General features: G+C 41.2%; 1 protein-coding gene across 2 annotated transcripts in view; it reads left to right on the forward strand.

Moving 5' to 3' along the window:
- Window positions 1-26,751, forward strand: part of Cubn (cubilin) — a 226,607-nt gene that overhangs the window by 115,138 nt on the left and 84,718 nt on the right. For both annotated transcript variants that reach the window (XM_055593908.1, XM_055593909.1), the window contains 8 exons: window positions 12,806-12,965; window positions 14,747-14,860; window positions 16,899-17,009; window positions 18,556-18,684; window positions 19,544-19,676; window positions 24,041-24,246; window positions 25,087-25,271; window positions 26,468-26,660. In XM_055593908.1, coding sequence (XP_055449883.1) covers window positions 12,806-12,965; window positions 14,747-14,860; window positions 16,899-17,009; window positions 18,556-18,684; window positions 19,544-19,676; window positions 24,041-24,246; window positions 25,087-25,271; window positions 26,468-26,660 — 1,231 coding nt within the window. The remainder of the gene's footprint in view (window positions 1-12,805; window positions 12,966-14,746; window positions 14,861-16,898; window positions 17,010-18,555; window positions 18,685-19,543; window positions 19,677-24,040; window positions 24,247-25,086; window positions 25,272-26,467; window positions 26,661-26,751) is intronic.

Below are 26,751 nucleotides of genomic sequence, written 5' to 3' on the forward strand. Positions count from 1 at the left end.
AGCAGAGGACAGTGAGCCCAGGGTGCAAATAGGTGAAGGTTCTGGAAAATACAAAGCAGATCTTAAGTAAAGTGAAGACGCAATAACATCTACAGCAACTGCCTCCCACTTGAAGTCATCGAGTGTCCCCACAGATCTCAAGATACGAGATAAAAGGAACCAATCTTTTATTATGTTTAGGTACGGGCCATTGGAGAAAACAATGTAGATCCTTCTACAAGGGGAGAGAGAATCATCCACGTTTGTTCTCATGTGCAGTATCAGCAGCTTGTCACGGGCTATCATCTATTTGACAAGATGCTGTTACTTAAGTGAGACTCAGCAGAACAACAGACAACAACAAACTTGCTGGCATGCCCAATACCGAGGCCGCCAGACACATGGTTACTAAGCTCCTGAAGATAAAAATCAAGCTAAAGTATTTCAGTAAAGAACTACAGACTATAAAAAGCCGCAGTACAACTATTAAAAAGAGCCAATTGAAAATTTTAGAATAAAAAAAAAGCCACATAGTATCTAAACTGAAGACTCCAGAAGGTTTGAGAAAATTAGATTAAGGTGAAGTTAAAAATAATTAACTGGAAGATAAGGGAGAATAGTGAACATGAAGAAAAGCATAGGTGGACACAAAGATTCAAAGACAGAAGTGGGGTTAAAGCATGTTAGAGATTCATTGCAAAGGATCCCAGAAAGAGAAGAGAAGAGAAAAAAACAAAAGTAATATTTAGAGAGCTAATGATTAAGACTTCTGAAATTTAGTAAAGAACTAATTTTATAAAATTTACTAAATTCACAAGCAGAATAAATAGGCATATTTACTTAAGAGAAACTTAAAGTGAGGGGTGGAGTGGGGAAAGATTGTCTTTCAGAATGTTGCAGACTAAATGCTGACTTTATAGCAATTAGAAGCAAGCAAACAACCAAAAGCCAAATGGAGTTATATGTTCTGGCTAAAGAAAGAAACCCTACAGGCTTATAATATTTCTTGGTTTTGTTTGTTTGTTTGTCTGTATAGCCTTGGCTGTCCTGGACTCTCCTGGTAGACCATGCTGGCTATACATTTCTTTACAAACAAAATAGAAATACAAAAGAAGGATCTGTGATAGAAGTTTGGATGGACCAGAAGCCTCCTGCCTACCCACAGGCCAAAGCAGCAGGCATTTCTCCACCACTCCCTCCTCCCCTAGCTCCCACAGTGCAGCTGAGTAGAGACACAATTCCTCCTCCCTCCATTCCATGATTCCCAGCTCAACTTACACGGTGATAAGGTCAAAACCCAGGTTAGAGGCACACCTAGTTTGGGTGTGCTTTTCCTTCCTGTGCTCATGAAGTGATTTTTCCATGGACCTTGGGGACAAATACACAGACAAAAATTTCTGTTAAGTATTGACATATCTCCATGCACAGCAGGACGTGGCTTAACCTAAACCATGGCAGGAGAGAGGGAGCAAGAGGAAGTGAGACCTCAGACAGGACCTCATCAGAGGGTGGAGGTGGGCAAGTAAACTGGCAGACAAGTGCTGGATGGGAGTCAGCTTGGCAGGTACATCAAAACACAAATGTGATCATCCGAACCTGTTATCAGTATGAAACAGCTGGAGCAACCTGGTCAGTGGGCAGAAGCATGCAGAGAGGCAGGTACCCTGAAAACTCTAGAGTCATGACATAAAAGGTGAACTGCACCATCACTGCGTTGCCATAGTGTGTTGGCCCAGAGTTTAGCGTTTTGATAAGATGAACCTGGGTCTACCCCAGAGGTGGTCATTACTAGCTGTGCTGCTTGGGAAGAGCATTCAGCTTTTGTCTCATGAATTGGAATAGGCTAATAAGGGGCTTAACGCCACCGTTTTTTTTTTTCTTTAAACCCGTTTTAATATTTTTCTTTAAACTCGCTTTAATATTTTTTTCTTTTATGTTAATTACAGTTTATTCATTTTGTATCCCAGATGTAGCGCCTTCCCTCATCTTTCATTCCCTCCCATTCCCACCCTTCTTTTCTCCTCTTCTCCCTGCCCTTCTCCAAGTCCACTGATAGGGAAGGTCCTTCTCCCCTTCCATCTGACCCTAGCCTATCAGGTCTCATCAGGACTGGCTGCTTGTCTTCCTCTGTGGCCTGGCAAGGCTGTTCCCCCTTCAGGGGGAGATGATCAAAGAGCCAGCCACTGAGCTCTTGTCAGAGACAGTCTCTGTTCCTATTATTAGGGAACCCGCTAGGACATTGAGCCTCCATGGGCTTCATCTGTGCAGGTGTTCTAGGTTATCTCCTTGGTTGGAGTATCATTCTCAGAAAAGACCCCTGGGCCCAGATCTCTTGGTTCTGTTTCTCTCCTGTGGCGCTCCTGTCCTTTCCAGGTCTTTCTATCTTCTCCTTCTTTCATAAGATTCCCTGTACTCTGTCCAAAGTTTGATTTGTTGTTGGGTTATTTATGAAGATGTGGAAGACGTGCTTGCTGTCAAAGAGATGCTTTTTATCTGTAGCCTTCAGCATGCTTCTGTTATTGATGGAACATGGGGTTTCAGCCAGGGCATGTTCAACGAGCAGGAGAAGGGGCAGCATGGAAAGCTGGGAGGACTCTTGGGCTGAGGAGCAAGCTAAGAGGCTCTTCATCTCTGACACTGGGCCTGACACTCCTGAGCTGCAGAAGTTCATGAATCTTCCTAATGGAATTGCACCTGGCACTTGGTGTACTCAGAGCTGAGCACACTGCTATTTGACTCATTTGGTCCTGGAAGCCAGGGAAGCTTTCACACTGGAGGTGGCATTTAAGTGACAGAGAACATGCAGTGAGGCAAGGGGCTATAGAGGCTGCCAGAGAAGGATGGATGGGAAAATAGCACATGGACTTTAAAACAGGATGGGCAAGCTTTGTGCCTGGAGTATAGACAGGTGTTAAGAAGCATGGAGACCAAAGCCAACAGAAGCCATCTGAATCCAATGCTCTTCTGGGCCTTGGCTAAAAAGAAAGAAAGAAAAAAATCCCATAGAATTGTCTTATAGGTAGGAAAATGTTCATGAACATTTTCCAGATAATAGAAGGATAACTTACTCAGATCTGTATTTTGCAATGAGCAGTGTAAAGAATAAGTTGGCAGAAAGAGAAAGAGTTTCAATAAAGACTGTTGAGGATCTGTGGGAAATGCTTGAGTGGTTAAGCCTTATTGTGGGCAGTTGTCTTGAGAAAGGAAAGAAGGGGCCATTCATACTGAAGGCCTTTTATGATAACAAAGAGAAAGGCCTGTGGGCCAACTACATGCTGAAAGGCGGGTGGCTGACAGAAGGTGCCGTAACTATCTGTGTAAAGAGCAGGGACATGACAATGCCATCATCTGAATAAAGAGCTAAGATGGGTTTGATTTGTTTACATGTCTACTGTTTAAAAATGCCATGCAACTGATTTGGTATGAAAAGATTTATTGTACAGAGATGGGGAAAGACAGAGAGGCAGACAGACAGACAGAGACAGAGACAGAGGGAGAGCATAGAAGAGAGAAAGCAGGATGGGTGAGGCACCCCAGGGAGACAGTCAGAGAGGAGGAGAGAAACCAAGATAGACAGAACAAGAGAGGAGAGAGAAATGAGAGCCAGGGATCCTTTCATCCCCAGGGGCCCCAGTGGCCACTACAAATGATGACATCAGAGGTTGCTAAGCGACCTAGAGGTAGGCTGCCTATATGCTAACAGCTAGCCTATAGAGTTTAGAGTCTAAGTTCAGTGCTCAAGGTGGGAGTCTTAGTTGGGGGGATATATGTGTGTGTGTGTGTGTGTGTGTGTGTGTGTGTGTGTGTGTGTGTGTATTTATGTATACATGTATATGTATTTTTACTTGGGTAGTTCTTAAAGTCACAGGAGTACAAATGGTCACTTTCAGGAAGACCATGTAAAATCTTAGGGAGTCATGCCACCAATCAAGGGGCAAAGAAAAGCTATGAGAAGAACGAGAGACACCTAGAGTGAAGCTGAATACCTAGAGCGTGTGAACAGAGGTGTCCTGCTCTGCAGAAATGACAGTGTACTAGGGATGGGAGCGCTCACTGGTTGGTGTGGGTGGTTGCCGGAAGACTGTAGGTTACAGCAGGGTAGGAAGTGCAGAACTTCTTCACCCACACTCTCAGCGTCGTCGCGTTCTGGTCTATGGTTGAGTTACCCAGCTCACATGTTCTTGCCACCGAAGGTGAAGCCTCTCCACCCCCTGCTTTTTCTATCACAATGAACTCAAGTGGCTGTGAAGCCTTCAGTGGAGTCAAGCCCTCCCGCCCTTCAGTTGTCTCTGTTGAGGTGTTCTGTCACTGACACAGAATTAACTAACTTAGTCACCCTGGTGGGTCTTGTAATTGTATATTTTTATAGTGAGAAATTAGAACACATGGCTTAATTTTTTCCTGGTATATGCATTTATGTTCTTGGTGACATAAACTGTATATAAGCTATGTCATCTTTTCTTACATAATTTCGAAACTTCCTTCACAACGACATGGTATGGAAAGGGTTACAGGTAAATTGGGATGGAGATCTGCTGGGCACAGTCTCCAAGTACACTCAATTATTGGAACAGGAGGTCTGAAGAGGTTTGGAACCAGGCTGGGCAATGCTCTGGTGAGGCTGGAAGCCTGGCTCCAAATCCAGTCAGCTCTCCGGGGATTCGTGAAGGCCAGCATTGACACTCCAGCCATTTATCTGTATGACCAGATGAGGACTGGATGTGAGATGTACTCCAATGGCCAATATCTCACATAATCATCTCTGTAGCTTAAGCTCAGACAAAGCCAGTCATTCATTTCAGAGACTCCAAAGTTAATCCCTTGGTCCTATTGCTTAACCAGAGCCATTAGCAAGGGGAAACTAACAGCAGCGAATGATGCTTTCAGTAACGGTTGCGTTCAGGGCATTTTTAGTGAAGAGTGCATGCATCACTGATATCACAGCAAACTGTGCTTAAATGAGACAAGTCATCCTGTTTTTGTAGAAGATGTAGTAATTAGGACAATTATAGTAGAAATACCAGCAGTCATAGGATAACAAAGACAGAATGCTAAAGTCAGAACATAATTACAAATCATTTAGTATTATCTCTTTAAAAATCTCCTTTAAAAAGAGAGATGCTAATAGAGTCTTGGTCAAGGTGCAGTACACACTGATATAGGTCCAGTCCTCAAAGGAGACCCTTACCATACTCCCTAAAGTAAGAATAAATATTTTGATAAAATATAAAAATTGACTTTATTTCTGATGAACCTAGTCCTGAATTATCACTGAAAGAAAAGAAAATGTTTTAAATTTAAATACGGAGTAGAAAATGTCCTTGGTTAGAAGTAAGGAGGTCTAGGTGCTATGAATTGACTGATTGTTCGTTCATTCATTCATTCATTCATTCATTCATTCATTCATTCAGTGTTAGGTGCATTATGTGCAGCCACTGCTAGGCGATTGATGTTGGATGTGTCCTCCCCCGCCCCCTCTCTTCCTCAGCATAACCTGAGGATCTTAGCTTGTTAAGGGGTCTGGGAACCTAGGAAACTGGAGAAGAGCATCCAGTTTGAACCTTCATTTGTGAGGTTTGAGGAGTTGTCTTATCTTACTGTATATACAGGTGGAAGCTCATCTAGAAGGTAGAGTGAGCCCACAGATAGCTCCAACCTGGAGCACGAGGAAGGAAAGGCAGACTTCAGCATGCAGAGGAAACGTCAGCCAAATTAAACCTTCCCTCCTTTAGTGGTTTCTGTCAGGTGTTCTATCACTGTGATGCACAATCAGCTAAAGTAATAAAGTAAGAAACACTGTCCATCTTCTTTCATATAACTCGCAGAGGTCTGTACCCAAAGGCAGCGATCTGATGCATGGATTTCCCCTAATAGCCACACTGTGAATAAATGAGTGGATGGGTCTTTGCCATCTGTACCCCTGCAGGAATTAGTTGCATTTTAAGCTTTGCAGAGGACACCGCAGGGCTGTGCTACAATCAGCTTGCTCCTGACACTGTTATTGACATAGGGGCCTCATTATTTTGGGCTGCATGAAGATTCACAAAACATGGCACAGGTGTATTTCCTAGAATTTCATTCTGTTATAGTAAAAAGGGAGGAAGACCATTTTCTTTAAAAATTTCTATCAGAATATTGAGAGTCCCACACAGAAACACGAATTGGGTTTCAGCAAATTTGGCAGCATGTCTGTGTTTCCCTGCTCACTCGCTTTCCAGCCTGGTGTTAATTCTCCTCTGGCTTTAAGGAATGATATTTCATGAGCATTTCATGTTAGGCAGTAGTAGGACCAACTGGTTAAGAGTGGCTTTGTATGGTCAGCAAGGGAAAGTGGCTCCATTATGTTTTCCTTCCTGAAGGCTAAGTGTTAAAGTGACCTCCAACTGCCAGTTTAATTGCTTCATTAGAATTTCTCTTCTGAGCCTTAGATGCTGTGGGTCTGCAAGTTCTTATTGATCTGGGAGAAAATGGTTGGGCTCAGTGTGAGAGGGAGGAAGAGGGATGGAGATGGGGTGGGGCATGAAGAAGGGAGGGCAGCTGAGGGGCACCCAAGGCCCCTGGAAGCTGACCTCCATCTCCAGCAGCCTCTTTGCTCAGCGCAATGGAATGTCTGCCTTGTGAGAATCAGCACAGATAAAAAGCTAGCAGAGCCCAGGCCCATCCTGCCTCTTCTTTGCAGGGAGTATACAGTCAGGCAAACAGAGCTGGAGCCAGAGGAGGCAAGCAAGCCCTAAATGGTTCAGGTTTTGTTTGTTTATTTCCTTAAGCTTTTGCTGCCTATCTAAGTGAAGGGAAGCCAAGTATCTAATATAAACTGAATCAACCCAGATCTCCCAGCCTCACTCCAAGGCAGCAGAGCCTGTTCACATTATCTGCTTACAACATCCAAGGTGCAACAGGACAGACACCTATTACACCCATAATTTGTATTATTATTATTTTGCGATGCAGCCCATGATATGTTTGTTTTTAAAACAGCCATTTCCCAAAATGAGCCAAAGGAAAGGAAGAATAACAACAGAAAGCTGGAGCTTCAGAGAGAGAGGGAAACAGCCTTCTTTAAATATTCACTGTTTTACAAATGAATCCAGGACAGACACCTCTTCTCCCTCTCCCTTCCTCCTTCTGCCCTCCCTATTCTTTCTCCCCTTTCCTTTTATATCCCTTCTCCTCTTCCTTCTTTATCCTATCAGACACTTTAGTTTACACTGAGCTCTTGAGCAGTCAGTCCTTAACATGTTTGTTTTGTGACTTGCTGTGATACCCTGCTTAGTCATTTCCATGTCCATGCCAAATGAATCTCCAGCAGCTATGCCAAAGAAAAAGGAGGGAGTTGAACTGAAGCCACAGCTCGCAGTTTGTGGACCATGTTGGCTCAGAGTCTCTTTAAACGCTTCCTGCTTGGGGGATCTTGAAATCACTGCTTGCAGACAGTGCACGTTTTTATATTTCATAGTCTTCTGAAAATGTGAAGACTGAATGGGATAGCATAGAATAACAACACAGGAGCAGGAGTCCTGACCTGAGATTTAGCTTGGTTTTCCATTTCAGAACGATGTACTGGGAAATATCACTGATGAGGAAGCCCATTCTTCCTTCCTCTCTCCCCTCAAGAAAAGCCACTGCAAGGAATCATGTTTCCACATCCTTCACTGATTACATTTATGACTCTAACAGAGTGGACATTGCCCCAAGAGACTCCCCTCTTTGTCATTTAATACTTCCTCTATCTTGGAGACAAATTCAAAGCTGGGAATTCCATTAACAGCTATGCCACTAGATATAACGTGAAAGTGGTTCATGAGTTCTCTGTTCTCAAGGTGGACTTTGTGTAAACTAATGACATGACCATTCCACAGTATGGGGAGCTTTTATTGTGCATCAGAGGGAGAGAGAAAGAAAATATCCCAAGGCATCTGGAAGAGTCCAGAGCAGGGAGAGAAAGTAGATTGAACAGGGCCAGCAGACTGGATATGGCCAGGGCTATCTGTGAAGGCATAGTGAGAATAGGCCTAGAATAGTGTGAATAGCCACGTTATAAGGGGACTGGACACTGGCATAGAAGGATTGAAATGTCTGACAAGTACGTGTGAGTACTAAGGGGCCTGCAGACTAGTGTGAAGCTTTATCATGCTGAGAAGTGACAGAGAGATACATTAGCCTGATATCCATTCGTTGCTTTTGCTGGGAAATGACTTCTTTGGGAAAAGAGGAATCAGATTCACAAGTTCCTGAAGAACACTGGTATTTAACTTCCAGAAATCTGCTAATATTCCAGGGGGGAGCTCATTTCTGGATATCTGTAGTACCTTTTGGAGTTTGGGGAAATTGGAGTTTCCTGACAACCTGACAGATATGAATTAGTTCTATTACCTCCTAAGTGTATTACCCTTACCTATGTTTCTTTCAGCTTGTTAAGATTTAAAGCACTTGAAGCAAAGACATGAGTTGTCAGACAGAGTTAAAATTTAGTGAAGAGTAAACACCAGGGGGCCAAATGAGAGGCGAGGGTGTGCCAGGCCAGAGACCTGCAATTAAGCCTGACAGGGGAAACAGACAGTTACTAGTACACAGAGGTCCAAGAGCACAACCAGGTTTAGCAGTCAGGGACAGAAATTTTAGGTTTATTTATTAGCCTACACGCTGGGCTGTTTGTTAAACACCTGTGAATTAGCCACACTGAGAATGCTGTGCCTGTTCAGTGGAATGGAATGCATGAAAGACGGCAAACCCTCTGAAATCCACGAAAGCCCAACACACGGCTTTCTAAAATGTGTCTTATTAGTCAGGATTCTCTAAAAGGAACAAAGTAGATGGCTTTGCCAGTGAGAAAGAGGACAAGCAGATGAAAAAGCAAAAGCTTCCTTCTTCCTTGTTCTTTTGTGTGAGCTTCTACCAGAGGAAGGACCTGATTATGAGAGAGTCCTCGAACCTCAAGTGATCCAACCAAGAAAACCCCCTCACAGCTGTGCCCAGCTGTTTGGGTTTTAGTTAATTCCAGTGAAGTAAAATTGACAACCAAGATCAGCCATCATAGCCCCCAATCATGATGATTCATTGCAGTCTTATAGAATCAGGAAACTCCAATGATTATCTTTCTGAAAGGTCATGGGGATCTCATGGAGCTTTACAGAATTATGCTTTTTTAATATCTGAGCTAAATTAAAGAAATTTAATCTTACCTTTCCCCTTGGTACTAATGACAACCAGTAAGATGCCAGGAAGACATCTGTGCTATCAGTGACTATTTGATTCTAAGTCACTTATATTTTCTAAGTCTTTAAAGTTTCTAAGCTATAAAATGAGGCCCTAAGAAGAACTAACTTACATTTTAAGATTTATGTTTTATTTTCAGTCTTTAATGTATCATCCTTGCAAAATCAACATTTTAAAATACATTTTTACGTATTAATTTTGTGTACATGTGTTTGCATATGGAGGTCAGAAGACAATTTGTTAGAGCCACTTCTCTCCCTCCATCATGTGAGTGGATCTCAGGATTCAAACACAGGCTATCAGGCTTGTCTGCAGGTATCTTTACCTGCTGAACCATTTCACCAGCCCCCACCAAACACATTTGGTCTTGCTACAATTATTTTGCTATTTCCTAGGAGATTTGCAAGTAAGGAAACAAAAAGTATAGTGCCACAAATGGAAATAAAGCCACACACTTAAAACATTCCCAGTTTCTCTTCGTGGAAAGCTCAACCTAGGAGATTTAGAAAGCAAAATATGTGTTGCTGCCGAAATTGAAATTCATTTTGCCCTGCAGTCACAGGCTTTGGGCCATAAGTGCTGGCTGATATTTCCATCAGGTGGTCATGAGCCGCTTATTCACCCCAGGATTCTGATCAGAGGAGAGCAAGTACTCCAGGCCGCAGCACTGGCATCCGTATCAGTCACGTGCTCTTTGGATCGGAAGTGTAGCCACCAGTGACTGCTTCTCTCTGTCTGATGTAGTCTACAAACCTGTAGGGCTGTTCATCTTTCCCTTTGTATTTGGCTTTACACTTTAGAGACAGCACATGGCACAAAGGCAGTTGTGTGGAGACTGAATTGAAAGATGACTCAAAGTCAAGACAGAAAAAAGTGATCAAGAAAAAATCCAAATACTAAGGCACCCAGAGGAGGCCTCCAGGCATGAGGAGAAGAGACAGAATCAAAAGATACATCAGAGAAAATTGACAGCATACTGGTGCACTGGGTTGGGAGATAGAGGAGAGATGTAAAGCATTTTGTCATAAAGACTCACGCTATTTAACAGCTATCTGTTACACATGAGAAATCTCTTAATTCTTTTTACTCATTTAGTTCTCTCTGTGATAAATACTAACATCACCATTTCATAAAATAGGTGGAACAGCAATGATTAGGAAGCACAGGAAGGGGAGCGACTTGTCCCCCAAGACAGAACACATTACCTCCATTACTGTGGTTCCACAATGACGCTTACAAAGATGTGTTGCTAAGTGAAGTTATATTTCCCCTAAAAGAAATTCTGCTATCAACATTTCCATAGCTCATATAGTTCATTAATCGTGAATATTTACACTAGCACATTATGTTTGGTAAAGTAAAAGATTCGCGTGACATTTTTTTGGATTGCCATTCTTGCAAGACTCTGAACATAGAGGCCTTCCTCCGAGAACTGTAAATGTCATCAGGAAGGGATGTCAGGCTCTCACTTGAATGATTTTTTTTTCCTAATGCCACTTGATATATGTATTAACCTGGCAATGGTTGATATTTACTCAAATTTCATGATATTGAAATGTCAAACATGAAAATTCCTAATCCGTTAGCTCAGTCCCCGCTTCTGGCTAGGGCTCGTTGTGTGGAAAGGGCTGACACTTCACAAGAAGTCTGTCTCCAACATACTCTGGGCTGTGGGAGAAGCCCAGAGCCCTTATCCCCGATCCTTCTCCCTTCTCTCACAGGGCCAGAGAAGGGCACCCGAGAGCTGAGTGTATGGAGTTGCCTTCGCCCTGTGACTGCACCCCTACCATTCACTCTGGGCACAGAATACAGAAAACTTGCAGCCACAGGGACCTCACGGCAGCCATGCTTGGCCTCTCTCCCTGTGAGAAGCTTCTTACTCTTGGGTCTACTTTGTTCCTAATAATCCACCTCATGAGGTTTTTATCTATGCTAAGCCTTCTATTCTTAGAAACTTTATAAACTGACATATGCTAGACATTTATACCTCCGATAGTTAATATGTGGCTTATTAAATGTGTGCCTAAAATCTCGTGATTTTATGGCATCCCCAGTCCTTTCCTGTGGAAATGTTTACCACTTAGCTCGACCTGCCTCAGCTTCTGGAGAGCTGAGCTAGTTGGAATCCATGAGCATGGTTGCTCTTTTTTCCTTTTGTAGACTCAGCTTCAAAAATCGTACTTCATTAGTGTCACCTAGAAGAAAAGAGTAAGTTGAGAGTTTAGTCTTGTGTGTACACTGCTCTGGAATTTTCTACTTAAGGAGCAGATGAAAAAAATCAATTTCTAAGCCTAGTCTTGGCAGCAGACTTGAGAATTATGTCATATGAATATATTGTACATATATCCAGTGGTGATGTAATTTGCTAGCTCTGCTCTGGGAGCTGTTTTCTTGCAGCTTTTTTTTCTCTCCTGACAATAACCTGCTGAGTATTGTGCTGCCCCCACACACACAGGTGTAGCGTTATACACTGGAGCATGAACAAGGGCCTCCCTTATCCGTGCTGGGATATTGACTCACTAGGTCTGCGCAGGTCTCACACTGGCAAACACAACCGCGTGAGTTCATGGGCACCAAGACCCACTCATGTCCAGAAGACACTGCTTTACAGTGCTCCTCCCCATCCTCTGACTCTGCCGTCTGCACCGTCTCCCCGCTCCCGCCCCTTCTGGACAGTCTCTGAGCTTGTAGGAGAAGGTGCAACACAAATGTCCTATTTATGGCCGAGCAGAGAGTAAGGGACTGGTTGAAATGATAGTACTGAAAATCATATTTTCAATTGGTTAGAAAAACATAATTTAATTTTCAGTCAATTTTTGTTGAATTAATATCATTTTTAAGTTTTATTTATGGAAAGTTTAGATTTAAAGTAAATATTTAATAATAAAAGGGGTAGGGAGAAAGAAGTACTGTTCTACAGCCATGTTCAGTTTGTATTTGTCTCTATAAAAGCCTGGTCCCTTTCTCTGATAATTTAAACCCTATTGCCATCTTATTCATGTGCTTGCACAAATCAACTCAGGATACTCTCCCAATCCTGCTTACGTGATAGAAGACTGATTATAGTTATCACTAGACTCCAGCTTACTTGTGAATATCTTCCTTACTTTAGATCACTGAATATTCTGTAATTTCCCTAGTCATTTTAACAAAATATAGCTGGCAAATATTTAATTTAGATACCTACATGTTATATCAATCTAGCTACCCTGTTCAGCTGATATTGAACAAAATAAGAGTTTGAATTCTAGACCCCAAAATCTAGTTTTCTGACTCAATGTTACTTGTTTCCTCTTAGGAAGCAAGTATTGCCATGCAAAGATAAGGGACTCATTTATCCCTGGCTTACACATAGAAGTGCTTAAAGACTTGTGTTACTTCCTCACCAAACAGATGAGGGAGCTGGAGCTTCACAGAGAGATGTAGAGAATTGGGTACATGGGCTATAAACTCCACCCTGCTGGCAAGAGTGGTCAGATGTCTTTGAATTTCTAGTTTAATTTCTTAAACCAGGGTCATCGCACTCACATTATTAGAAGAATTCCGCCCTTTTTCTTGCTCATGGTAAATATGCAGTATTGAGCCTGTTTTCCATTTTCCATTTTTGTAGACGTATGATGGCTCAAGTTCTGCAAACACCCGTGTCGCCAGAGTATGTGGAAGACAGCACCCACCTAACTCCATCATCTCTACAGAAAACAGCCTCTTTGTGAGGTTCCAGTCTGGATCTTCCAGACAGAGCAGGGGCTTCCTGGCTCAGTTCAGGCAAGGCAAGTATTCTGTGGGTCACCCAACCCCTTCTTAGGGATAAAACAACACTAGGCTTCAGAAACCGTTCACAGTTTCCAACTTAATATACAAATGTTCAGATAGGGAAACTTAAAGGTATTCTACCTGTTCATATATTTTACTCATCTATCTTAAATGATGATGATGTCTTAGAATCTGTATATCTCTTAAGTGTGGTGGTTTTAGAATAATGTTTATTGATATAATGCCAGTGATACATAAAAAGGAACTAGCCAAATTAATTTACCTAGCACCTATCCAGGGAGGCACACAACTCTGAGACTTGTTTGCACTGTAGAGTCAGATTCCATCACCATGGAGTCTTTTTTTTTTTTTCACCTTTTTGCTGAATCCCAGTTTGTTTTTTCTTAATTTGATTTTGTGCTTAAATCACCACATCTCAATTTGATTCTCCCAAGTCTTTTCACCCTTTGCCCTTCACCATATTCTTCTCAGAAATTAATCTTTATTAAATTGTCAAACTGCAAAGGAACCTAGAGATTGGAGGGACTCTTAATTGGTTTGGATAGGGCCATGATTTTTATCTGGCTGACTCAAATCATTGAGTTCAACATATTTTTTAATTAAAAAAAATGATCATGTACTTATTTGTGTGTGTCATGGTGCACACTAATGGGCAGAGGACAACTTATGGGTCTCAGTACTCTCCTTTACCATTTGCATCTCAGGGATTGAATTCATGTCAGCAGGCTTGATGGCAAGGCTTGACTGGCCTTGCCTCAGAAAAAGATTTGCCTGCTTATTCATCAAATCCCAGTTGGCATCCATATTAGTTGACTTGCAGGTATCATATTAGTAAATAGATAGAGACAATTTCTCTCAGTCTCCCAAAGGTACACAGGAGACTGTGGAGCAAGACACTGGTGTTTGTCTATCATTATCAGTGATTTCAAAGAAAAAAAACCAGTACTTACTGCTTTTTTATATATATTTAATATCCCTTGAATTGTTGCTCTTGTTCCTGTCTGAACTTTTGTAACAGCTTCCTCAGACTCAGCCATGCTTGCTCCATTTTCCTCCCAAATAACTTGTAGGAGACACTGATGACTTTGAGGCTCCTCATGGCTCTCATTTTTCATTGTGGCTTAGAAGATAAAAGCCAAGCCCCTCCAACTGTTAACCACCCTCTGAAACCTGTCCTGACCCTTTTGCAGTGCTGCTCTCAGTACTACTTATGTCTCTCATGCATCAGTCAAGACTGTGTAGATATGGCCTTTCTCCTCACCCTGTCTTTGCTCAGGTTGCCTACTCCTTCCACTGCTCTTCGCACCATGGTTCAGTCCTGCCTCCTCTGGAGACTGGGACTCAATGATGCAACATGCTCTGCTCTCCTTAGTTTCCAGAGATGCTCCTCTGGTTAACTTGCAATCACCTTTTAAAAATGAAGTGCTTTCTAGAGAAAAGAAAGTTAGTTTATACACAATTTACACCGTTTATAATTTATGAGTGAACAGAGTAAGTGAATCAAAGCCAGGGTATTGGTTAGACAGTTCAGCCAATTCACATCCTTATTGTGTTTTTCTATGCCATGTCTGCACTTCCTGTAATTGAAAAGTAATGTAAATATAAAGCATTTTCTCATTATGTGATGGTTTTTGTGACACTTCCTCTGCAGAGAGCATCCTCTGTATGATCTGTGTAAATTAGAAGAATATATTTGTATTTTCACTCATCTAGTAATTGTTTGATGCAGTTGGTAGAAACTGAAAGTTTATGTGACATGAATGTTTGTGCTTCCCAGAGTGTGGAGGCCACATCATCACTGACTCTTCTGATACGATCTCCTCTCCATTGTTCCCTGAAAGATATCCACACAATCAAAACTGTACCTGGATACTCGAAGCTCAACCTCCATGTAAGTAGAAAAAAAAAATAAAAAGGAGAGGAGTCTGTGGAAGTGGTACCTCTGGGAGACAAGGCTGTGAGTGGAGTGCTCACCCCTTCAGTGGTGGGAACTCATGATTGGCCTCTTCTCTTGGAAGCTCCTGGAATGCATGGAAACAGTAACTTTGTAGGCTAGTAAGAAACATTTCTAAACCAACTGATATTAGTTTAAAAGAAAATTTAAGGCTGGAGGTGGTAATCCTAGCACTCTGGAGGCTAAGGCAGAAGGATTGGGAGTTGGAGACCAGTCTGGGCTCAACAGTAAGTTCAGAGCTAGCCTGAGTCACATAGAGAGACCCTGTCTCTGAAAAAAAGCCAAGGGCTGGGGCAACTGACGGTGTCGCTCAGTGAACTGAGTACCTGCCTATCACCACAGAAGCCCTGGGTTTGATCCACAGCACTACATGAATGAAGAATGGTGCAACATGCTGGGAGGTGGGAAAGTCAGAAGTTCAAGGACATCCTCTATTCAAATCCAGTTGGAGGCTACTCTGGGATCAGTGAGATCCTTGATTCAAAAACAAACAAGCAAAGAAACAAAGAGAAAGGATAGAACACTTACCTGCCTACAATGCACAAAACCCTGGGTTGGCCCCCTAGAATTGTTAGACAGTATTTGTATGTATCTTTGTTGTCCTGGAAGGCATGTGATATTGGGGTTATGAAAAAGTAATTAATAGAGAAAGAGCTCTTGCCATATGTTTCTGAGCATGAATATAAGGATATTGATTGGAAAAATACCTTATAGTTGGAGGATTCAATGTCACTAGCTATTGATCACTAAAGGGGAAACTAATTGTAAGACCTGGTCCTTCCTAGCTCAGGCCTACAATCCCTCAAGAAATGCTTGCTTTCTTTTCTTTTTGGAATTTTAGTTCTATTATTTGACATGGTAATAGTCTGTTCACGTTTTAAGTGCAGTGAAAATGAGACGGCCCTTACAGACACAGCAGAATGGCTCCAAACAGTGACCCAGGCCACATAATGAGTCCAGTTTCATTTGAACCCTGCCCTCTTTAAAGGTTTCCAGAAAGAAGTTGTGATTTAAGACCCAGTGTGGGGAAGCCATTAAGCTCCTTTCTCTGCTCTCTCGTTAATGACCTCATGGAAATAGGACGGTCACTTAGCCCAACCAGGTCCCAGCACAAAAGAATGTGCGAAAGATCCGGCTTTAACGCCGTCCAATGCTTCCACAAGTGGATAGTATTGTGACCATGCATGGGATGTGGGAGCTGATGATGTAATCCTTAGCCTTTTCGGATGGAGAGGGCGGAGCCCCAACAGGGCAGAGATAAGGAAGCCCCCTGCACTGAGCCCAGCAGTTTTGTGCCTACTGATTATTTTCTAAAGAGCTGTAAAAACATCCAGATGAAAGATCTCACGTCAAGGCCAGCAGCAGGAACAGATCCCATTCTGAAGATTAGGGACACTGTAAAGGACAACAAAAAGAAAACGTAACTCAGGCATGGGCTGTGATTCAAAGCTTTGTTGATGAAGGATTTGAAAGCTGTAGGGCACTGCTTCTGACCCTTAAGTAAGCTTGAGTGTGCTAGGAGACATATCCAGTGGAGAAAGCCTGCTCACTACCAGTGCATGTAAGGGATTAGAATCTCAGAAAACCCATCCGTGGAAGAAAATGCTTATGAGAGGAACACAACAATGGCCGACAAAACAAAACAAGCCCAAAATTTTATTTTCCAACAAGACATTTCCCAAAGTTCCTGAGATGAATCTATCCAAGAGTCTTGATTTACCATTACTGGCATTTTGGATTCTACAGGCATTTTTAAAAGCATTGATTCTGTTACTATTCAAAGGAAGCTCTTTAGCATGAAGCTGAGCCCTTAGCTCTGTTTATTCACCCAACCTCTGTGCAAAGCTGCCAAATTCCTTGCTTCCCTGCTGGAAACCCCTCATCTGACAGTACCAGAGGCAAAAATCTCTCTGCTCTGCTTGCTAGTATTTTATTAAATAACCAATCCTCTTTTCTCTCTCTTTTTTTCTCACAGTCAATCATATTACTCTCTCCTTCATGCACTTTCAACTTCAAAGCAACATAAATTGCACACGGGACTTTGTAGAAATTTTGGATGGCAAGGACCATGATGCACCTGTTCGAGGTACCAGAGACTCAGTTACTTACATATTATATGACAAGACTACTTATATGTAGTCTTGTCATATAATATGGTGCATGTTGTGTGTGTATGTGTGTCTTTGTGTGTGTGTGTGTTTGACATTGAAGATTACATTGTTTCCAGTAAGCATGGAGAGCTTCATAAGCCATAAGAATTACCAGAGGGTATGAAAGCAGATCAAGGTGAAGCTCATGAAACTCAACTGATTTATGCTCAAAAATATAGTTTGTGTATTTTAATTTGTTTCTAACATACAAGTTTCAGATTCTAAATTACAATCTGAAGCAGTAATGGAACAAAAACTATTTCAGCATTAGACAGAATTCTTTCAGAAATTTCTGGTCAACATTTAAAAATATTTTTTATATTTCACTGGAAATATTTATTTTGTCTCCAGTGGAAGAAAAACATTTCAAAATTAATTAATTGACTTAGTTAAAAGTCCACTAGTTTATCCAGGCTCAGTGGCACACACCTGTAATTCCAGCACTCAGGAAGACAGAGGTAGGTGGATCTCTGTGAGTTTAAGTCCAGACGGGTCTACAAAGTGAGTCCAGGACAGCCAAGGCCATGCAGAGGAACCTTGTCTCAATACCCCTCCTCCCAAAAAAAGTCCACCAGTTTTTGTGCTAGTCATCCCAATAAAGTTAAGCTGTGGGCAGCAATTTCAGTGGTCAGACAAAATAACCTCAGATGCATTAAGCTTTCTCCATGAGCCTCTGCCATGGAAGTGTCTTCATGGCAGAGGACAAGCTCTGCCGTAGGAGACTGTTTTCCTCACTGCTTATTCCTGTACCCAGAATGGAGCCTGAGAGAATGCTGGGCAAAGAATGAGCTCCAGGCACATCTATGATTGTATTGTCTGAGATATTTATCCATTCACCTTGGACCAAAGACAAGGATATGTTATACAACACACACTCTTACCCAGCTACTTCCTGTGGAGGACTGTTTTAAGCACTTTATGAGTGGCAACACAGTCTTTATATCCTTATGACATAGATTTAAGTATTTCCAATATATTACCATCTTCATATGGAGAAACTGAGTCATAAAGCACCCAAGTTCCTTGTCTCAGGTTACATAGCTATTAAATGGCAAGCCAGGCATTGAATCCATGCAACGTGATCGATCTATCATCTGCTCTACTCTTCCCTGTGATAACGTGCTGAGGCTCTGAATGCATTATTGTTTGGTCCCTACCAGGTTGGAAATTTTTTCTTGAGTTACATTTGGAGTCTAGTCACATCAGGTTTTCCTCTGTCCTCTACTGTTTCTTGTTTTTTTTTTTTTGTTTTGTTTTGGTTGGTTGGTTTTTGTTTGTTTGTTTGTTTTGTTTTAAATCGGATTTATAAATCATCCTGGCTCTGCTTGTATTTGGAGTTCATCTTTAATGGTCAGACATTGTTTCAAGTACAACTCTGATGTAAATGGTTCTCACTGTGATTTCTTGTATGTGCCTGGTAAAGATATGTGTGGGCCTTGCCATGCCATTACTCACCTCCTTGTCATTCTTTTCATCCTTTAGGCCGTTATTGTGGTACTTCCCTGCCTCAACCCATCAGATCATTTGGCAGTGCCCTGACAGTGAGGTTTGTCTCTGATTCTGTAGGCAATTTTGATGGTTTTCAGGCCACCTATTCTGCATCAGTATCAGGTAAGTTGGAGGTGTTAAAGGGGTTAGCAGGCCTGTGATGGAAATCTTTGGTTTGTTATTTGGGACTCTTTTCATTTAAAGTTAGGAGCTAGTTTCCTGAAAATTTTCCTGTGCCTTCTTTATAATTTAATGCTGTGTAAATTCCGACAACCATGAGGTCTAGAAGTGAGGGGTATTGGCTGTAAACCTGGCTGTCTCTTAGCTAAACCTTATCATCTTGGAGATCTGTTCTCTAATGTCACAGCAATGTATTTTCTAAGGTGCTCCATGACTGCCAGTTTGATGGAAACCCGTATGATGCACAGCCTCATGGTTATTCTTCTGAGCTGGGTCTCCTGAGCTGGGTGGCGGGGTAGTGACAGGCCCACTGTGCCCTGAGACACATGGGCAGGAAATGAAAGAAGTGACATCCAGCACTGCAGTTCTGGCCAGGAGGGTCTGTGACAGCCAAAGTGCAGAAAGGTGAAGAATGGTGTGATTCAGCTCTCTCCTCAGAAGGAAAAGCTGGAGGGTTGCCTTTCCATGGCAGCCAAGGAAAACTATCTTATCTTCTAGGACAGGACTGAAGATTATCCTTGCCATTAAAAAAGAAGAACCTTTTATTACCTAAAGTTCTAGTTCACATGGAGAAAGGCTTTAGAAAAGGGTCCCATCTGGTCCACCATACTATGGAGTTGTTGGTTTTTAGTATCCTCACTCTGTTGCTGTATGTGACACGTATCTCTTCTTAATGTGCAATGGAAGTGCTTTGTCCTTCTTTGCAGATAGTGGCTCTAACGCCCTTCCTCTTATATCTTGTGGTGTCTTTCATTTAGCCTTTGCTCTGAAACTTCCTTTTTTTTTTTTTTTTGCCTTCCAGCTTGTGGTGGAACTCTCCACATGGCTGATGGCATCTTCAACAGCCCTAGCTACCCAGCTGAATATCAACCTAATGTGGAATGTGTCTGGAACATTGTCAGCTCCCCTGAAAACAAGCTGCAGCTATCCTTTCTGTAAGTCCTTTAGAGGGTGTGTTATCTGAGCATGGGTGAGTCTGCAAAGAGAAAGCCATGTTACTGACAGAATGGGTGACCAGCTGCCTATGTTCAAGCCATTACCAGAGAGACCACACAGACCTTAGGAAGACTTTCACCAGTTTTGTTTGTTTGTTTCATTCATAGCTTGAGTTGTATAAAGTATTAAGAATCTCTCAACAATATTCTTTCTTCCAACAGAAGGAAGAGGGGAGAAAGGGAGAGAGAGAGAGAGAGACAGACAGAGAGAGCCTGCCTTTATTTGGCCTTCTTTACTCTATTCCAACCCATCTTTTCTTTCCTATTAGAGAAATGATCTTGGGATGTTTTTTTGTTTTGTTTTCTTTTGTTTTGTTTTAGTTTTTCAAATTAGAAGTTGATTTGTAAAACTGCTTTCAAGCTTCTCATTGAATCTTAATATTTTTGCAACATAGGTTGTAGATTTGGAGTGAATGGGAGATGCTACACATTTCAGCTGGACCTTGGTTAAACTAAATTTCAGTAGAGTAGAAGTAAGTGTAAAGAGGACGTGGTGTGTAGAATGGGATTATCCCATTCCTCAGTAGAGAGGTTCCAGCGGCCAGCCATATTAATAATGGGCACCTAAGAAATATTCACTGGCGACCAGGTGTGATGGTGCATACTTTTAATCCCAGCGCTCAGAGGCAGAGGCAGGAGGGTCACTTTGAGTCTGAGGCTGGCCTGGTCTATAGAACATGCTCCAGGACAGCTAGGGCTACATAAAGAGACCGTGGGGGTTTTATTGTTGTTGTTTGCTTTTTAAAAACAAAATAACTAAATAACTAAATAGATAAATAATTAACAAATATTTACTTAAGATATATTAACATTTAAGTTACCATTTTGAGTTCAAAGTCATGTGCCATGTGCATGGTATTGGGATTGGAATCACTCTCAGGCACTGTTGTTCCTCACGTGTTCTCGGTGTATAGGCCACAATGACCTAAAGCTTGTGACCGTCATACCTCACCTTGCCTTGCAGGGATAACAGGCACACACGGCAATGTCTGGCTATTAAGTGCCATGTTGAGAGAAGAGCTTTGTTGGCTGGCTCTTCCTCATAGATACTCCCATCTGTCCAACAAGAACCGATTAAAAATGAGACAGCTGATTTCAAATGAGACAAGTTCAAAGTGACTTCAAATGAGACAGCTCAAACATTTCAAGTTGCTTTCTTTAACCCACCAGTCAGGTCAGGCCTCCTCAGGGCGCAAGTGACATCGTGCTAAGCAAAGAGACTCTTCCTATACACGAGAGGCAATGCAAGCTTAAACTGCCATGTGGAAAGGTTGGCAGTTGTCTTTTTATTTTCACTGAGATCATGACATTTCTTATGTAATAAGAAATTATACAAATAGGCATATGATAATCTCTCCATGATGTGTGTTTCTGTTGGCCAAATAATTGTCAGTACTCAGAGCACACAGAGGAAATGTGCTCCTTTCCTGGGGATGGAATGTCCTCCCTTCCAGGTGGTGATGAGAGAAGTGCTCTCCTGTCTCAGTGATGAAGTCCAAGGGCCTCCATATAGCTTGCTTCACCTCACAACTTGTCAAGTACATGAACCTCTGTTTCAGTCTCTTTCCTCCTGCCTCTGCCGCATTTATGTTGTTCACCCCTCTGATGTTCAGTGGTGCCAGGAACTAGGTTAGGTACTGGCGATATTTAGTACACACATGCTCTTGACAAATTTATTGATAAATCAACTTCAAGAAGCTATTGAATGGAAACCTCAAAAGAAGCATTTCATTCTTAGAGGGACAACAATACACATGATTAAAAATACTAATTTCTAAAATGCGTAACCCAAGGCCATGATACAGCAGTGTTCAGTGAAGGCTGTTCCTTTCATTCTTTGAAATGTCACAGAATTTTCTGTAGTGCTTCAGGGACAAGCTCTCATGGCCCACACTAGACTAGAGCATAGGTGCTTATCTTGGTTGTCAACTTGACACACCTGGGAAGAGGGAACTTCAAGGGACAGTTAGCCTGTAGGCATGTCTATAGGGCATTGTCTTGAGTGCTAATTAATGTGGGCAGGCCCATCCCAGTGTGGCCTGAACTCTAAAAGAAAGGCAGCTGAATGTAAGCCTGGGCGTAAGTCTGTAAGCCGTGTTCCTTCCTGGACATGGCTTCAGTTCTTGCTTCCAGGTTCCTATGGAGAGCCCCTGCGCAGGCAGTTCCATGAGGGACTGTAACCTATAAACCAAATAAACTCTTTCCTTCTCAAGTTAGCAGAAAGCAGACAAGGACAGAAGTAGTGCCATCCTTTCTACCAGCTGACAGACATTAAGTCCTAATTACAGAATAGAACATTCTTGGAGACTCGGTTGTTCCCTTGCTCACCTGTATGGCATTTCTTTGACCCATTTGTGTTACGTGCTTGAATTTTACTGTTGAAGAGGCTTTTGTGGAATGCAAATTGCTTATGCTGTGTGTTTATGATAATGAGAAAGCCTTCCTGGCAAGGGCTTTGAGTTATTTCTGCCCTGATCTAAACACGTCCAGATGTGCACTAGAATTCTTCCCTGGGGTGTGTGAGAAGCATATGAACCACATCAAGTTCTAAAACATAAGGTTTAGATTATGGATGCTGTGGTGATGCTGAGCAGGGAGAAGAAAATGGATAAATTATGGTTGAATTTGTAATGAAAAAGAGGGGAGAAATAAAACCTCTTTATTCTGTAAAACAGATATTAAAGGAAAGAACAGCAATTGTACTTCATGCCAGCAGAGGGATTTGAGGAAATGATTGGTTCTGGTAGCAGAGTAGAAATGAGATAATGAGAAACAGAAAGTGTATTATTTTTGTTACACATTATATTTTTACTGACAGATCTTAGCCAAAGGGTAGATTAGGTTATAAAATAGACCAGTCTAAAACAAAGACTTCCAAGAGTAAAGCTTTCATAAGAAGTTTGGTTTGACTTTTATAAGTATCTCCACTGTAATATCTCATGGGGAGCTTTTCCTGCTATTCATATCTGGAAGACAGTTTGATAGTTAGGAAAGACCTTGACTGTACCATCTTCCAGATCATTGGTCAGAATTTTTATGAGCATTCAGATCACGTGAGTTTTATTTCACATCCTGATTCAGTTGCCATTTGGAGCTAGATTATCCTCCCCCACAAATTACATAATTATCTGTTTTTACTGAAAAAATATTTTTCATACAATGTATTCTGATTATGGTTTCCCCTCCCCTAGCTTCTTCCAGGTCATCCCCACTTTCCCACCCACCCAAATCCAAAACCTTTTTCTCTCATTAGAATATAGTTACCTAAAATAATAATTATTATAAAATGAAATGATATAAAATAAAAACAAACAAACCAGAATAGAACAAAACAAAACAACAACAAAAAGCCAACGGAAAAGAGTCACAGAATCTGGGATACACACATTCACACACACAGAAAACCCATAATAACAAAATTAGAAACTATAATATATAAACAAACAACAACAACAACAAAACCTGTAAGGAAAAGGGGGAAAATGCCCAGACAAAGCATATGGGGTCCTTATTCTTTATTCAAAAGAGCTTTGATGTGATGTCGGGTTGCTTGGTCACACTTCAGTAGAATGCTTTCAGGGCAAGTCCATGGATTCACCTTCTGAGATAAGAGAAGGTTCACCTCTCTTTTCTCAGAAGCAAAATGAAACAAGTGTGACCTATTTCACATTGGGGATAACATTAAGTATAATAAAATTGAGCCTGAATTGTACTGTTTATCCTATAGGTAGTACTGTTTTGCTTTTGCTTGTCTCAAAGTTCCAAGTCTGTTCTGTTGTAGGAGTTTATATTTCATATATTTGAGCACATACATGAAAAATGTTAAATTAATTTCAGCATATAAAGCAAGAAATTGAGTTTCTTTTTCTTTTTTAAATTTTTTATTACAACTTATTGACTTTATATCCCAGCTGTAACTCCTTCCCCAGTCCACTGATGAGGGAGGTCCTTCTCCCCTTCCATCTGACCCTAATCTATCAGGTCTCATCAGGACTGTCTGTACTGAATTCCTTTGTTCCCCTCCCCCCACACACATGGGGAGAGGTGATCAAAGAGCCAGCCACTAAGTTTATGTCAGAGACAGCTCCTGCTGCCCTTACTAGGGAACCCACTTGGAGACTGAGCTGCATGGGCTACAGGATGTACAATTATTGTAGCAACATTTTCAGTCTTGAGCTGCTTTGGCCCATGGGGACGAGACAAGGGGTTTGGATTCCCTGGAGCTAGAATCAGGATACTCTCATATTTATTCTATCAATTTGCCTTGTAACTGTTTGTTGTTTGTTTGTTTGTTTCCAAACTAGATCCTTCCAGTTGGAGAATTCGATAAACTGTTACAAGGATTTTGTGGAAATCCGAGAAGGAAATGCCACGGGCCACTTACTGGGACGATACTGTGGAAACTCCCTCCCTTCCAATTATTCTTCTATCAAGGGACATAGTCTGTGGATCAGATTTGTCTCTGATGGCTCAGGCAGTGGCATGGGCTTCCAGGCCAGGTTCAATAATAGTAAGATGGTTTGTTTTTATAATGGCTCCCAGAATGTGTCCTACAAACAAGAAATGATGATAAAAGTTTCAGTAATGTATTAAGAATAATCCTACATTCTGCCTTCTTTTCCAAGATTGAAAAAAATGTACCATAAAAAAAAAAGAATTATTTATGGGTGGCTAACTCACAGCACAGGGAAGTGTACTCACTTTGAGTGTTTTTTTAGGCTCCAATTTTCACCTGCTGTTAATGTTTATGATACTGTGCAAATGAGCCTTTTAATATAGTTTAGGCAGATAAAGTTCTATCAAACATGTTTTATTTGGTCTTTCAAATACATTCTTCAAATTTAGACCTTTAGAATTATCTCAAGCTTGGCTTAAGCATTCAGATAAAAGTTGGGTTATTCTAATATAGATAACATATTAATTAGTTTATTCTTTAACAGGTTTTTCCATGATTGGCAATTCTATGTGTTGATTCTCATGTAGAATTTTTTTAAAATCTTCTGTTTCATAAAACAAAGCAAAATTAAGAATAAGATGTGATATGCCCCCCCTAATCCTCCAGTCCCCTGGTGTCTGGGAAATGCTTTCCACATGGGGAGTTGTCCCTGTTTTCATACCCTGCAGCCTTCTAAGGAGACAGAATTCCATTCAAGAGCCATCCTTCTCCGGGAGCTAATAGCCTAGAAACCCAAAAGGGAAGCAGTATTTCTTTCAGTGGTCGGAAAAGAAATCCCAGTCAATTAAAAGCTCATCCTTTCTAACAGTCTTGCCCTTTGTTTTTGTTCTTGTTTCATTTAATTAAAGAACAATTCTAAATAGGTCTGATTTATAATTCTGTTTTCCCTCCCAGTATTTGGCAATGATAATATTGTTGGAACTCATGGGAAAATTGCATCTCCCTTGTGGCCTGGACATTACCCCCACCACTCCAATTACAGATGGATAGTCAACGTGAACGCCTCTCAAATTATCCACGGCAGAATCTTGGAGATGGACATAGAATTGACATCAAACTGCTATTACGACAAATTACAGGTGACTTTCTTTTGTGAGGGGGATGTTTATACATTTTGATGTCCACTATTGGCAAAAATAAGTCCAAATTTATACCTATTCAAATAAATAGAGAACATATGTAATGGTCCTACCACATCATAACTGTTGCCTCATCTCTACAAAAGTAATTCTTTTATTATAGTCATTATTCTTTATTCCACATCAAATGAGTTTTAAGCATTATTATAATTTCCTTACTGACTTAGTCTAAGCATGCCTAGATGCCCTGCTTTTGTGTTTATTCAATCTTCTATCTTGTTATCCTATTTCCTCTTTTATTCACTTGTCTTTCTTTGCTGTTTTTCTTGAGGCAAGGTAGGCTTTTATTAAGAGATGCCATTACTCTAGATGGAAGCCGCAGTGTTGGGTTGGACAGAGAGAGAGGAAGAGGGTCATAGTATAGACTCCAGTTCAACATGCTTGCCAAGAGAGAAAGTCATGTGTTTGTTCTAATATTTGAGCCTTAAAACCTGAAAGGATGATATATAAATAAAAAATACAAATGGAGACATCATGGTGGCCTTTGCCATCCATACATTGGCTACTCTGTGAATTCCTGAAAATGCTATCATATTTCTGAAGGCCACGGTCAAATCACTCTTCTTGAAATCTCAGTGGAAACCAATGACTGATGACATGGTTCCCAATAGGTGTGGAAGTAATTGTAACATAATTTGAAAGAAATAAGCTTAATAGAGAATATTATGATAATTACAATGAAATTGTTTATAATTGCTTGAAAACTATCATAAAATATGTCTCTAAATATGTAAGGCAGATGGGAGAGATTCACTAAGTATTTTGAATGTACAGAGCCCGGTCAGCTGTGGTTCTTCCCTTGTTATTAACTCTTTTTTTCTCCTGGAGTTTGAATCTCTTTACAATAGATTGTACTTTCCCACCCACAGGTTTGACTATAAGCTGCTGAATAAGCTATAGCCCACAAGCATGTTATTTAGGATAATTCTGCAACAAAGCTATATGGAACACCTTAAATTATTTATACAATATTTAATGTGAATTTCTGTTTTAAAGAAAATAAAGTATTTTCTTGATAGTGTTTGTACTTTGATAAGATCTTAAAAATACAAACCATCCTTTAGAATTCTTTTTTAGTGAAGAAAGTATATGTACTTGCCTAGTGACAGTGCTTTATTGTGCTTTCTTATCTGCAGATTTATGATGGGTTTGACACTCATTCCCGCCTGCTTGGCACTTACTGTGGTACCCAGCTGGAATCCTTTAGCTCCAGTAGGAACTCACTGACATTCCACTTTTCTTCTGACTCTACCATCTCAGGGAAGGGATTCCTTCTGGAGTGGTTTGCAGTGGATGTTTCTAATGGAACTGTTCCTGCCATTGCTACAGGTGTGTTTGGTAATGCATTGGGGTCTTTCTAGCACCAGTGTGTGTGTGTGTGTGTGTGTGTGTGTGTGTGTGTGTGTGTGTGTGTGTGTGT

Source organism: Psammomys obesus, unplaced genomic scaffold (assembly GCF_907164565.1).
Source record: "Psammomys obesus unplaced genomic scaffold, mPsaObe1.curated_primary_1811, whole genome shotgun sequence".
Classification (NCBI taxonomy): Eukaryota; Metazoa; Chordata; class Mammalia; order Rodentia; family Muridae; genus Psammomys; species Psammomys obesus.